General features: G+C 49.9%; 1 protein-coding gene across 8 annotated transcripts in view; it reads right to left on the bottom strand.

Moving 5' to 3' along the window:
- The window catches only part of Clec16a (C-type lectin domain containing 16A), a 132,271-nt gene that overhangs the window by 58,116 nt on the left and 60,906 nt on the right, over positions 1-13,249 (bottom strand). For all 8 annotated transcript variants that reach the window (XM_090324612.1, XM_090324611.1, XM_090324610.1 and 5 more), the window contains one exon: positions 12,554-12,674. In XM_090324612.1, coding sequence (XP_090180738.1) covers positions 12,554-12,674 — 121 coding nt within the window. The remainder of the gene's footprint in view (positions 1-12,553; positions 12,675-13,249) is intronic.

The following is a 13,249-nucleotide window of genomic DNA, read 5'->3' on the forward strand; positions in this document are numbered from 1 at the left end:
CATAGAACAAACTGCTTGCTTCAGGCCTATACTGAGAAAGGAGGCTTTAAAAGCAGATGCACCCCTAGATGTGGAATGCAGGTCATCGAGGGCTGGGGTGGGGTGGGGCCGGAGTTTCTGGAAGAGGTGCTGTCCCAGGATGATCCAAGGTGGAAATATGTCACCTCGGTGGCGACATGGCCATCTATGTTCCCTTCTCTTGCGTGAGGACACTTGTCACTGAGGACTGCGCTCTGTCACTTTTCTAACTGGCCCCAGGCATCAGTCAATGACTGCAAACAGCCAAGAAATCCAGTATTTTCCAGCTTCTTCTCGTCGCAAATTTCTGGGTGATTCTGAAGCGTGGTTCTGAGGCAGGTTCCCCCTTCTGAAGTGTTTCTAAGGATCGTGGGGAATGAGTATTATTTGATGCCATAGAGTGATTGGCAGAGAATGAAATAATAAAGCAAGCGTGGTCCTGGAACCATTTAAAGGTAAACAACGGCTAGGCGGGTGGTAGGGACTGTCTAAACAGAGACTGTGAATGTGTGACAGAACACCGCCGTGTGGCTCACAGAGATTCTCTATGAGCCTTTTTCTGGAACCTTTAGGATGAACAAAAGCAGGGGTGGAACAAGTGAGGCAGACTCAGGGATGAGTGGTTTGGAGCGGGGTCTGGCAGCGCCAGCTGGGCCAAGCCAGGCAGCGAGCTGTACCTAATGGGCAGGCAATCTCGGCACTGTGACTGATGCCCTCCCCCGAGCTGGGCCCCTGCTCCCTACCACCTGCGATATGAAAGGTGGGGTCTTTTTCCACCCCTCCATGGGCATCTTTATCAGCTAGGCAAGCCTACCATGCTTAGTGGACGGCCGTGCTCATGCCCATCACACAGGCACAAATCATCAAGTTGGGAAGTGGCCAGCGTCTTTTGGAGGTGTGGTTTGATGAGCGTATCATGGAACTTGACTCTGAATGGAGTGCTTTCATGTCAAAGACTCCTCCACCGAGGCCCTGGGCCACTTCTGCTCACGGAGTGAGCAGATTCGGCAAGGCTCGTTGCAGAGCAGCTGCACAATACTTGTGGTGGGGACACGTCCACTGAACACAGCAGTGTGCTGTCAGCTCCTCCCACCTGTGTGTCCTGACACAACTCCGCATTTAACAGCACACGGTGTTAAAGTAAACAGCACAAGAGGAAGGCCTCAACGACAGCTGTTGTCATTCACTGGCAAATATTTGCTCAGTGCCTGCTAAATACCACACCTGAGCTGAACAAGTCAGGCCGCATCTCCCCACAGGATAGGAGGCACAAATGTGCGTGTGCAGGAGCCAGGGACGCAAGGCCGCACCCTGGCAGTGACGAAGGGGGCAGCTGGCTCTGGGAGCTGCAGGCCAGCGCTGTACCACGTGGATGCTCCCCTCTAATTACCAGGTGGTTCACCAAGCACACCCATAGACGTCAAGAGGAAGCATGGATGGGCTCGGTGGCCGGGCCCAGGAAGGGTCCATGCAGGCGGGAGGGGTGTGTGCGGAAATGGCGTTGGGAGTACATTGATTTTTGACAGGGCGCTGATCTGACATTTCCAGCCTGTTGGAAAAGTGTTGACCAGCAATCCAACACAGTCTATTCTGGGTCCCCTCCCTCTAGGGACAGAGCCCCCAGGAGATTGGAAGATCTCATAGGCTGTTCTGGAAGGATACGGGGGCTCTAGGCAACAAGTACCCCAAAACTACTGGACTGAAAATGCTTGAAAGGCCCTAAAAGTCACCCCAGGAGATTTCCCTTGTGTCCCACACTCCTTTTCCTCACTAGTGACCACCCAGTCCTACCAGCCCCCTTTCCTCTGAGCTGAAGTGTACCCATTGCAAAGGAGACTAAGAGCTTGCTAACAGCAATCTGGCGGCAAGAAACTGGCACTTGAAATGTTTTCCTGGTGACTGTGATCACTGTTTCTCTTTGACATCTGGCTTACCTGGAGAAGAGACCTACGGAACTTTATTGCCTGGGCTAAAAGAACCTGCACGTGGATCCTGTTAGTACTCAAAAACTCAGTGCATATTTAATATCTGCAGACTATAAACAACACGTAGTTTAGGCCAGTACAAGGGGAGAAACTGTAATTCCAGTTTCTCCGGAGGCAGAGGCAGAAGGATTTCTGGGCAAAGTTGATGAGACTTTGTTACAGAAGGCAAAATTTAACCAAAGGAGAGGAAAGTATGGTTCATGTGGTAGAGAACTCACCTAAAGCAGTTTAGATTCTTTTTATAAATTAAAAGAATACAGAATATTAAATGTTTCTTAAAACTGCCTCTCCCTCCACTGCTCAGGGGGGCGGGGAGGCCCTGAGCCCATCTATCAGGACTCGTGATGACCTCACAGACACTCCTGAGGCACAGACCACAGAGGCAATGGAACTGGCTTCAGTGGCACACAGCCACGGTGTGAAAAACTTTATCTCCGTCATAATTAGCTTCACAGGCAGTGAGGAGACAATATATATGACTTTTTGGGCAAAGGCTGGGATGAGCGTAAGCAGCTCACCTGGTCATCAAGGAGAAAAATGATGAATGAACACAATATTACATAAACATACAATGGGTTCTCTGACATGGCAAATATCTCCAAGGTGAGACTCCACGTGGGGACCTCTAGTGCCCAGGCCCAGAACTGCCTCCATGATGGAGATAAGCAGACTAGACTGCAGGACATGTGTCTACTGGGCAGTGGTACGAAAAGACGTGGCTCTCCCCGCTCCACCACCGAACTCTTTCCACTTTGGCTATGTCTTTAGCCTTGAGTTATTCTGGAATGTTCGACAGCATCTTCAGCTACACTCATTTTATGGGTGAGGTTAGGTTGCGGGTCCAGGCTATGGAAAGAGCAGGTATTACGTGATCCAGGTGGGCTGGCCTGAGCTCCTCCCCCATGGCCTCCATGTGCAGGGCCATGGCAGGCATGGAATCCACTCCTAGACTCTCGTCCCTCATTCTAGTGCTGGTGTGCAAATCCAGAACCAAGGATGTCAAAGTACCCAGAACGGAAGCTTCATCAGGTATAAGTGCCACCCACAGTAATAATGGCAACACGTAGCTGTGTTAAACATGCCAGTGTCCTTCATCTATAAGGCTGTGGAAATTTCAGCAGCTCTTATTTATGATTCCTCCCACTTCTTAGAGGAGGGACAGAAGGTCTGGCAGGTAAGACACTTCCTAGGGGCACAGTACTGGCACTGGGACCCAGGGACATGAGTCCCCAAAGTTAATGTTTGTACCCCTATGATCTGCAGCTTTCACCGTCCCCAGGCCACCCCAGTTCAGCCACCCTGCGGCAGGGCAGGTGATTCTGCTATGCTCCCAATCCCTAAGCTTTCATTTTTCCTGGATGGGAGAGGTGGGGGCAGTGTGGAGACAGGAAGTGCCAAGTCTTGAAACCCAAAGGTCATTTCCGGGGTGTGGGTGGGACTTGACAGCCAGCCAGCAGTGCTGATGGTTTAGGGACACAATTGTCTGCAAATCAACCTCTACCCCAGCCAAATGAGTCTGCCCGAGATTTGCCTAATACCCTGAAGTCGGTCAAGGCTGAATTTATTGCCATTTTCCGCTTCCTTTTCAATTTCAGTCTGTGCTATTAGATTTCTTCCTGCCTTGGAATGGGGGCTGGGAGCTCTGAGTCCCCAGACACTCAGTGTTGCACTAAGGGACTCCCTAGGGGCAAGCAGGGCCACACCAGTCGCTGCTCACCGTGGGGCTAGGCCACTGGCCTCTTGGGACTGAAGCATTTCCCTCCCATTTCTCAGCTATGATGGGCAGGTGCCAAGGGGTGCACCTGTGGAAAAGGGGCACCTCTGCCGGTCTCACCTGGGTGACCAGGGGGGCAGGGACCCTGCTTGGGGGCATCACAGGGGGCATCAGAAGGAATAAGACATAAGCCACAAATGGTTCGACATGAAACCACAGCATAACCTGGGCTCACAAGCACAGCACATGATAATGAGACCAGAGGCCCACACACTGTGTGACTAAGCTGCTTACAACCAAAACAACAAGGCTGTTCTTGATTTGTTCCCTGCCCACCACCGCCAAGGGCTCATGAGGCAGAGTAGACACCGTTCTACTTCTCAATGCATGTTCCTGCTTAGTGGCCTCATAGTGACTGGCAGGGCTGAGACCTGGCTGTGTACCTGTGGCCCTCATCTCTCATGGGCATGCCACTTGAGGCAAACTTGCCTCCTTTCAAAAACCCCAATTCTGCGGTGATTTTTACCAGCCACAGAGGGGCCTCTAACCAGCCAATTAAAGTCTGAGGAGTGAAAATGGGGTGGTCACATGAAGTCCCTTCTTGTGACTTAGGAGATGGGCTCTGGGTCCAACTGAAGCTGAGTCCTGCCTGAGAAGGGGTCAGAGAGATGTCTTCTGCCCCTTCAGACAACGACAAAACCCCCACGGGACAGAGCTTCTGGAGCTGGCTCCCTTCCTTCAGCCCTGACTACAGCTCCCATTCTGCACAAAGCTGCTGATTTATGCACAGGGCCAAGGAGAGGCCTCCCCAAACCCAGGCCCATTCAGCCTGTGAGTTATTCTAGTCGTTGCACAGCCATCTGGCCATGGGCCCTTTCTGCCTTCAGGATTGATGGTGGGGCATTAATTTTCCTCGAGGTAATGACCACCCAGCCGGGGCTACCTCTTCTTCCATAGCATCTTCAAGGAGCATGGGCCAAGGGCAGGCTTTTCAAGGGAGGGAAGGGGCAGCAGGTGGAAGAAGCTGATTTACTCTGTATTCTGACGTATCGATTGACCTTTAGAGTTTAAAATTGCCTGCCTCTACCATGGATGACTCACACAGCTGGGCCCTCCAATCAAGGCTTGATCCCTTTCCAACTTCTCCATGGATAAAAGGCCAACCAAAGTGGGGAGCCATGTTTAATGTCTGTCGGGATGGCTGGTTTCACAGGCATTTTCTTGGGACTATGCATGTACCATACTTTGCCAAAGCCAATGTCTTCAGTTATGAGTCCAGTCCTATCCCACTCTTATTTCCATTTATCTACTGACAGATCTTTAGAACATCCACTACAAGGTCATCTCAGGAATTCAACTGTGAACAGAGTTTGGGGCTTCAGCTCCCCCACTAGTTTAGTACCTAAGCAAATCAAATAGCCACATGAAATCAGAATCCAAAAAGAAATGCTATAATCTAGAGATCTCATGATCTGTAGGTTTTGCTGGGAGTGAGTGATCTATCCACACAGTGCTTGGGGATGGAAGGGTGCCAGCCAAGTAAAGAAGGCAGGGATACTGTTATGGCAGGAGAGTGCCAGACAGGGGCACCGTGCTTTTTCATTCTGGTAAATATTATTTTATATGATCAGAGACACAGGCTTGGTTTCATTGTTAAACTTGAAGATAGCATTCTGCAGCATACTTCTGGCTGACTGAGCCCTCCTATCCTTTTCTTTGAGAAAGGACCCTTTCAAAACTGAACCCAGGCTTCTGGTTAAGTCTTCCCTGGCCTTACTGGGGCTGGCGACACCTCACCCTGGCTGGAGAACCTGGCGGCATGTGAGGGGGTACTCTGGGGGCTGGATGGCTGTGGCAGGTGGTACTGAGCCTTTTAGGGTCGGGTGGCAAGGAGAATTTGAGTGTCAGTGAGCTATGTTACCTGGGAGGGCAGCAGGACACAAGAGCAGGGTGAAGAAGATGGGAGAAGAGAGTAAACTGGGCTGGGTGCCAGTCCTGGAGCCGGGAGCTGGGGGACTGCCAGTGGGTAGAGGCCAAGAATACCCCAGGGATGGTGGAGTGGGAGGAATAGGGCTGAGGGAAGAGTCGGAACGGGAAGTGGGCTGTGCACTAAATCCCCTAGGAGGTCCTGGTTACCCGTCAGGGTCACTCCATGGTACTTGTTCTCACTACTCCATCAGAGCAACGGGTGCATAGCAGCAGGAGGGAAAGCAGCTGAAGCCAGGAGACTGCAAGAACTCAGGAAGTGGCAAGAGGGTGAACAGAAAACGGCAGGTCTCCATCGAATTTGTGGCCCTGAAGCAGCTGGCCCTGGAGAAGCTGGGCCAGAAGCAACATTTATGAGAAACCAGCTAAAGGTGAAAGGTTAGTGGGAGGCATCTAAATGACATGCATTATTTCCTGGATTTGCTCAGCTCTGGAAAACCCCAGCTGCATTTAGAAAACATGCAAAGCATTATTATACAATTCAAAGGGGTGGGTATGGGGTAATGAAGAAAGATGAATGCAAGAGGTAATTTGGATGTGCCAAGATGAAAAGCAGGGAAGCTGCGTAGGGTTTTTCTGTATGAGGACCTAGAAGAATGAGAGAAGTTAGTCTAAGCTGGCATAAAAAATGGTGCCCCCCTAACAGGGGAACTAGGGCTCGAACTCAGTATCTAGGTGCTGTCCCTGAGCTTTTTCACTCCACAACAGGACTCTACCTTTTGAGTTTTTGGAGGCTGGTTAGAGGTAAGCGTCTCACAGACTTTCCTGCCCAGGCTGGCTGTGGATCACCATCCTGAATAGCTATGATTACCAGGTGGGAGCCATTTGTGCCTGGCTCCTGGGAAGAACACTAGACATCAACTCAACGGTCAGCACTTCTTGCGAGACCTCCTGGGGCGGTCTGGTCTTCTATCGATGCATAGGCTCTGGAACAGAGCCTTTGCCATTCCAAGCACCTATGCCTGCCTCCTCTTGGCCTGTATTTCCAGAACAAGGTGACAAACTTCCTATGTGCACTGCGCTTAATTGCAGGGCACTATTTCCCTAGAGTGGTCTCCCCAGTTCTATTCTTCCTGGTGGGCCAGGAGGGCTAGAGAAGGAGGACTGGCTGGATGCAGGGAGGCACTGGTGAGCAGGTGAAGCACTGGGGAAGGTGACAGGGGCTTTCTGGCTGAGGGAGGCAAGGTGCATGAGGGTGGCCCTCTTCTGACTTAGTCCTTCATAAAGGTCATGCTGTCTGCTGCTGGTTCAGTCTCCCTAGAGATTTGTTTTGGGTGCTCTGTGGTTAGTCAGATAAAGAGCCAGGAGCCACTCTTCCCCTTCATGAAGCCTGGGCAGCCACTGGGTCCTCTGTCACTCCTTACAGCTGGGCCTGCTGGAAAGAGGTGGGCGTGTGGTAGGTGGGGAGCAGGACGCTCAGGGCTGGGAGCTGGGTGTAGGCAGAGCTCCAGACAGCTTTGGTGAGTGGGTCAGAGCGAGGGATGTCTTGAAATGCATGGTTAGTCCTCAACCCAACTCCCCCACCAATTCCTGCTTTCTGTGGTAGCTCATGCTTCCCTCCACCTGCAGACTAGATGTCATCAATGAAGCCAAGTGAGGGGGAGCTGGAGCCACTGGCATCTGCTTGGGTGGTGAAAACTGCAGGCAGGTTGCATTTGGCAGGATCTGTTTCAGTGTCTGTTTGTAGGGATGAGAGGACGGAAGGAGACAAGGATACTGGAGGCCTTCGGCCTGAGCAAGCACAGAGGCTGGTTTCCACTCCTTGCCTGGGGAGGGTGGGCTCAGGTGAAAATCTGAAACTAGCTACCAGCATCAGATCTGAGATGCTTGGGGCCAGGCTTCATTGATATGTTTTTGATGTCATGTCAAGGCTGCTTTCAGTACTGAAAGGCCAAGCTCAACTTCCCAACTCCCCTGTAACGTACAGTTACAGGCAGTCTGAAGTGGAGAGGATAAGAAACATATTAAGGGGTGTGATATTTCAGGGCACTGGAGCCAAGACTGGCCCACCAACAGGAACTCCATTCCCACTCTGGCAGGGGCTCTGGACCCTGAGCCTGCCTCAGCTCATGAGGTCAATGGTAGGCCTCTCAAGACGTTGCTTTTTGGGGAAACCTAAACCACCAGCAGCTGTTGTGGAGGGAGGAGGGACATGGTCCCATTTTCAAATGTGTTGGGAAGGACTGGGCTTTGAAAAAAAATATTCAAATTGTAATGTCTTCAGCAGAAACGGTAATTTTAATAGGCAAAGAAGGGAAAAGCTCAAATGCCAGTCTCTCCCATTTTCCCAGTGCACAGAATGTTAAGAGAAAACAGATACGGTGTGTCTTGTTCAGGATAGTCCTGTAGCCACTTCAGTGCCCAAACAGGGCACAATCATTAGGTGACCTTGTGATCTCAGCAAAACATGTCTCTCTAATGTAGCTCAATTATGATTGTAAGTTTATAAAACAGGAAAGATTACAGGAATATACATTAAACCACATCAATGAGAGTTACTGAGAAAAAAAAATAGGTCCAGCAGACAGGTACCAATCAAATAATCAATACTCAGGAAACAGCTACATCACCCTGCTTTAAAAGAACCAAATAATGTTGCAATTGGATTTACTTAAAGTTTTTCCACTTGAACAAAACTGACAGCTGTATTATAATCACATTTCCAGTCAGTTTATAAGATACAAATTTCATTTCTCCTTATTTCTACTTCATTTCTGAAAGGTGCCCAGCAACATTATTCATCAGGCGCATGGAGAAAAAGTCTAATTCATAGAGAGAGGGGAAATGTCATTAATTCCATGTTTTCCATTTCCTTAGAGAATTGGTGGTTTAATTCAAACATGATTTTTTTCTGATCCATCTAGTTCAGAGCCCCAGTTTCATAACAGAGTAATGAAAAGGAAAAAAAAAGAAGAAAAAAAAAGGGAAGAGAGACAAAGAAAGAGGGGGAGACAGAGAGAGGAAGAAGCATTCTAGCTATTAGGTAGGCAAGATGACTTGGGGTTGACTGACATTTTCAGAAACTGCCCAGGTGGGTGTAACATTTAGGGTTCTTTCATTTGTGGGGGAGAAATGTCACCTGGAAACATGACTATTCTAATATATGTATTGAGGAACATTCTTCAACTCACAATCCAGTTGCCTTAAGTTACTTAAGACAGCTCTGAGAAATGCCAATTTCTGTGTTTATAAATGATTAAAGTGGCTGCTAAATCTTGAATCTCTTCAGTCCAACCAACCTTTTCTGAGTGCTTACTGTGTAACAGGTGCTGTGGCAGGCACTAGGGAGACACAAGTCGAGCTGGAGGTGCACCTCTGAAGTGTGCATGGGGAGAGTGGAGCCGGACACACATGCCCTTCACCTGCACTCACCAACTGCTAACAGTAGATGCACTCACATCCTCCCTCACACCCTCCACGCACTTTCACTTTCTGAATTACTCCAAAGGGGCAGGTAGGTGTTAGACGTTCTACTCTTAAACCTTGAGCCAGTCTTCGCGAAGAACCAGCACATGCTCTCCCAGAGCCACAGTGATAGCATCCCAGATGGGAAGTGGACATGACCTCAGGTACATTAGCCAATCACAAGTGAGGAACACTGATCTCGGCTACAACGACAATCACAGGAACCCATACAAATCAACCCATATCTAGAAACTGTGTTTTAAAGCCATTTTCATTTTCTTCACCCCAGGAACAATCAAGGTAGGGCAGCTGTCATGCCGCCTTAGTTTCTCTTGGCTAAGGAGAGTATCTCTGCCCTGCCCTGCCTCTCAGCAGAGGGGTCTTCATGACATTTTCATGCTTTCAATTCTTTCCATGTGGCCCATGCATGCTAGGCAAGTGCTCCACCATTGAGCTATACTCCCAGACCAAATATAAGTTTCTGAAAGGTCTCAGCAGCTTGTATCCTGGGCTTGTTCTTCATCATCATTATTATTATTTACTGTATTCTCATTTTTAACAGAATCAGTCACATGACCATGATTGGACATCAGCAAAATAAGCTAACATAGAGAATTTTCCAGAATTGATGGACAAGACCACAAGACTGTCATTAGCTTTGTAAGGCAAATCAATGAGCTCTCATTTTCATAGACTTACGATCAAACCACATAACTTGCTTGGGGGAGCTACTGTTGCTGGAAATGGCTCTCCAGGCAATGAGAAGAGCAGCCAGGGACTTCCATGGGGTCTCAAGGCTGTGTGCCAGAGAGTAGGGACAAAGTGGACATGATGCAAGAACTGGGTAGGCACTGGGAGGTATTCAGCCCTTCCTCTCTACAAGATGATAAAGAGGGAGACTCGGGCTGGATCTCAAACATGGAACATGCTAGAGGCATGGCTCAGGTAGAGCACTAGCCAAGCAAATAAGCCAAGTTCAAGCACAGGCCCTGAGATGAAATCTAGGACTACTAAAATAAATCAACAAAAAGCTAGCATGCTTCTTTCCTCAGTAGGACCCTGTCTTTGGTGCTTTTAGATGGAAGCCATCCTTGGTGCCACCTGGGCCCAGAAACCCACTGCTGGCCAGCAAACGCTTGCTTACTTGGGCTTCGGGGAAGCACTCTTCACACTGTGGTTTCTTATCAAAGTGGCAGTGCGAAGAGGTCAGTAAATACACTTCAGGTCACTGCTTCCTGAATGTGCACAGCCCTATCTTTAAGCCCTCATTAAGGGAGATAACAGGGTAACCAACTCCCAATTTCTCTCCCAGAGTCAATTTCCTCAAACTGAGCAACGAGAAACACAACCAGCTTCCAGTCATCCAGTCCTCACCTAGATGCACACAGAAAATAAGTACTTGGTGCTCTGAAAGTAAGGTGGTAGCCCCAGTACTTACCAGCACCAAAACTGAAGAAAAAAGCAGTCAAACCCAGGCACCTTATAGTAGCACGTGCCTTTAAAACCCACAACTCCCAGCATTTTCTGAGGATTACCTTCTTTAGCAAAAGATCATTTGCAACCAGGCAGGGTAAAGACAGCCATTACTTTCTTAATGACCAACTACCCAAAAGGGCTCAGCTAAGTGATTTCAACTAGCAACTGGACTGATTAGAACTAATAAGTGAAATTACTCTTAACCTTCCTTTCAGTGGACCCATTCCTAGGGGGAGGGGGCAAGAGAACGGATTCCCAGCACAGAATACGATTCCAATTTACAGACATAAACATGATTGGCGCCTTGCTGCGTCCCTTCCTCTACACAGATCTGGTCAGAGAAAGACTGGCTAGGATGTCATCCCACTGTGTAATTCAAGCCTGTACAGAAAAAGCTGGGGCCATTTGTCAAAGAGGACAGGGCAAAGGAGATGGGCACAGGACACAGATGGGGCATGGCTTCTCACTCTTCCATGATGGAAGTGTAGGGATGCCAGAAAGCACTGGACAGGCAGCGTGACATGTGCAGTTGTCGCTGCTGAGAACGATCTAGGTGTCATCAGGCAGAGAGGCACGCAGCCAGCAGGTGCTAAGCGTTTTATGTACTACACTCTGTGCCTCTCACACTGCCTGAATGTCACTCAAGACACCCCAATAGCCCAGAAAGTCTACTCTCCTTTTTAAACTTCTTTACTGGTTTTCAGCTGAGGATGGAATCCACTTTAGACAAGCGCCGTACTACCTAGCTAACCCCCCGCCCCAAACATCATCATGGTACAGCCAAAGAAGGACAGGTTCTCATGGTTTCTGTCATCTGCTCAAGGGGACGCAGGGCAGGTTACAAAGCTTGACAACCTTGCCAAAAGTCACTGACGTACGCACTGAAGCTGATGAGCTTACTGTAGAGAAATGACGCCTCATCTTCGGCAGTACACAACCATTTGCAATTCCCACTGCCCAGTCTTTGCCTCTCTCGTATTCCTCCACACACTCAAATGATCAGGTCAGAAGGATCTGGGCCCATCTTCCTGCTTAAGGGTGGGCCGGTGACTTCAGGGAGTCAGCCTCATATCCCTCTGACCTATCATGAGGCCAGTGAGAGCTCTACCCCAGACTTTTCATACGTTGTCTGAAAGGGCTGCTGGCTGGCCATTTCTTAACGACCTAGTAAGAGGCCTCCTGAAGATGAAGCTGGACCAGAGGAAAGCAGAGCCAAGATCAGACAGGGGGCAGCTTCTTGAGGCTTTAGTACCCAGATCCAGGCATGCCTAAGGCAGAGTTTCCAATGACACTCATCTCCCTATCTTTTTTTCACAGGCCGGTCTATTCAGGGTTTTCTGTGTCCTATCACCAAAGACCCCTAATATTCAACAACGCTTTTACTAAACAGAAAACCAGGGCATCCTTCAGTGTGCACATGCTTCATGGGAAATGGGGAACCATCAGACTTTATACCTGCTGTCTCCTTTAAATCTCTGCTCTGAACCAGGTTGTAGGGCACAACCTGTAATCCCAGGACTCAAAAGGCTGAAGCAGGAGGATCACAAGTTTACGGCCAGCTCAGGCTACACAGTATGACTCTAAAACTAAAAAGAAGTCTTGGCCTCTTGTAGTGGAGAACGCTGAGCAGGGAAGCTCAAAGGCGCAGCTCCAGGTTGGAGGCTGGGCTCCTGGGTCTCTGGAGTCCCCATCCTTGTGCAATGCTGGTGACTTGCTTTTGCCAGCTTCCAGCAGGCAGCAGCAGAAAGAAGTACCCACCAATGGCCCACACAGAAAGTGCTCAGCCACACTGTGTGTCCAGCTTATGTGGAGACAGAAAACCCTCCAGTTTCCATGGAAGCAGAGTGCAGAGGCTGAACTCAGGTGCCTGACATCCTTCACAGTTTTCACAGGAAAGTGACAGTACAAAATGCCCATTGTAACTCCTCCCCACGCCCCCAGCCAGCATCCTGGGCCCCAGTCCACTCACTCAGATCCAGCACATCATCGGTTTTGATCAGATCCTCTTCCCGAGTCAGGGGCAGCTGTGTCTCGGGCTCCCCACGCAGCTGCAGTGACAGCGAGCGCAGCATGAAAAACACCCGGATGGCCTGGAGGACAGAGCAGAGGAAGCGCACTGCAGGGGCAGGGGGGTGAGGTGCCCAGTCCTCTTCCCAGTGGGCTCAGGCCCCTTTACCTCCACCGAACACCCGTATCTGCCAGCATCTCTCCCCAAGTCATCTGGTCACCATGGTCCCGGGCCAGCATCAGCCACTCCACACAGGGAACCAGACTCAGGGACAGAAGTGGGCTGCCCAAGGACGAGAGCCCAGCGTGCCTGTCCAAGGAAGCTCACACACTACGGAGGCCAAAGCACTAGGGTGTATTTCCAGACCCGGGACGGGAATGTGAGGTGTGTGTGGGCTTTGGAGCTGGTGAAGGCCATTAGAAATCTTACCCCACCGCTGGTGAGTCCCTCCACCTCTTGGCCCCTGGCCTTAGGATAAGGCCTGGCACGTGGCATGGGTATAGTGATTTCCCCTTTGCACCTGCTGGGGGTAGAGGTGGCCTCACTGGCACATGGATTCCTGGCCCAGGAAAAGGTGTCTGTCAGTCAGCACCCAGAGTGGCTATCGGGCATTATCAGAGGCAGAATCCAAGAGGTGTGAGTAAGAAGCAGCAGTTA

The sequence above is a fragment of the Megascapheus bottae genome, chromosome 36 (assembly GCF_031878675.1).
Source record: "Megascapheus bottae isolate mThoBot1 chromosome 36, mThoBot2.hap1, whole genome shotgun sequence".
Lineage (NCBI taxonomy): Eukaryota > Metazoa > Chordata > Mammalia > Rodentia > Geomyidae > Megascapheus > Megascapheus bottae.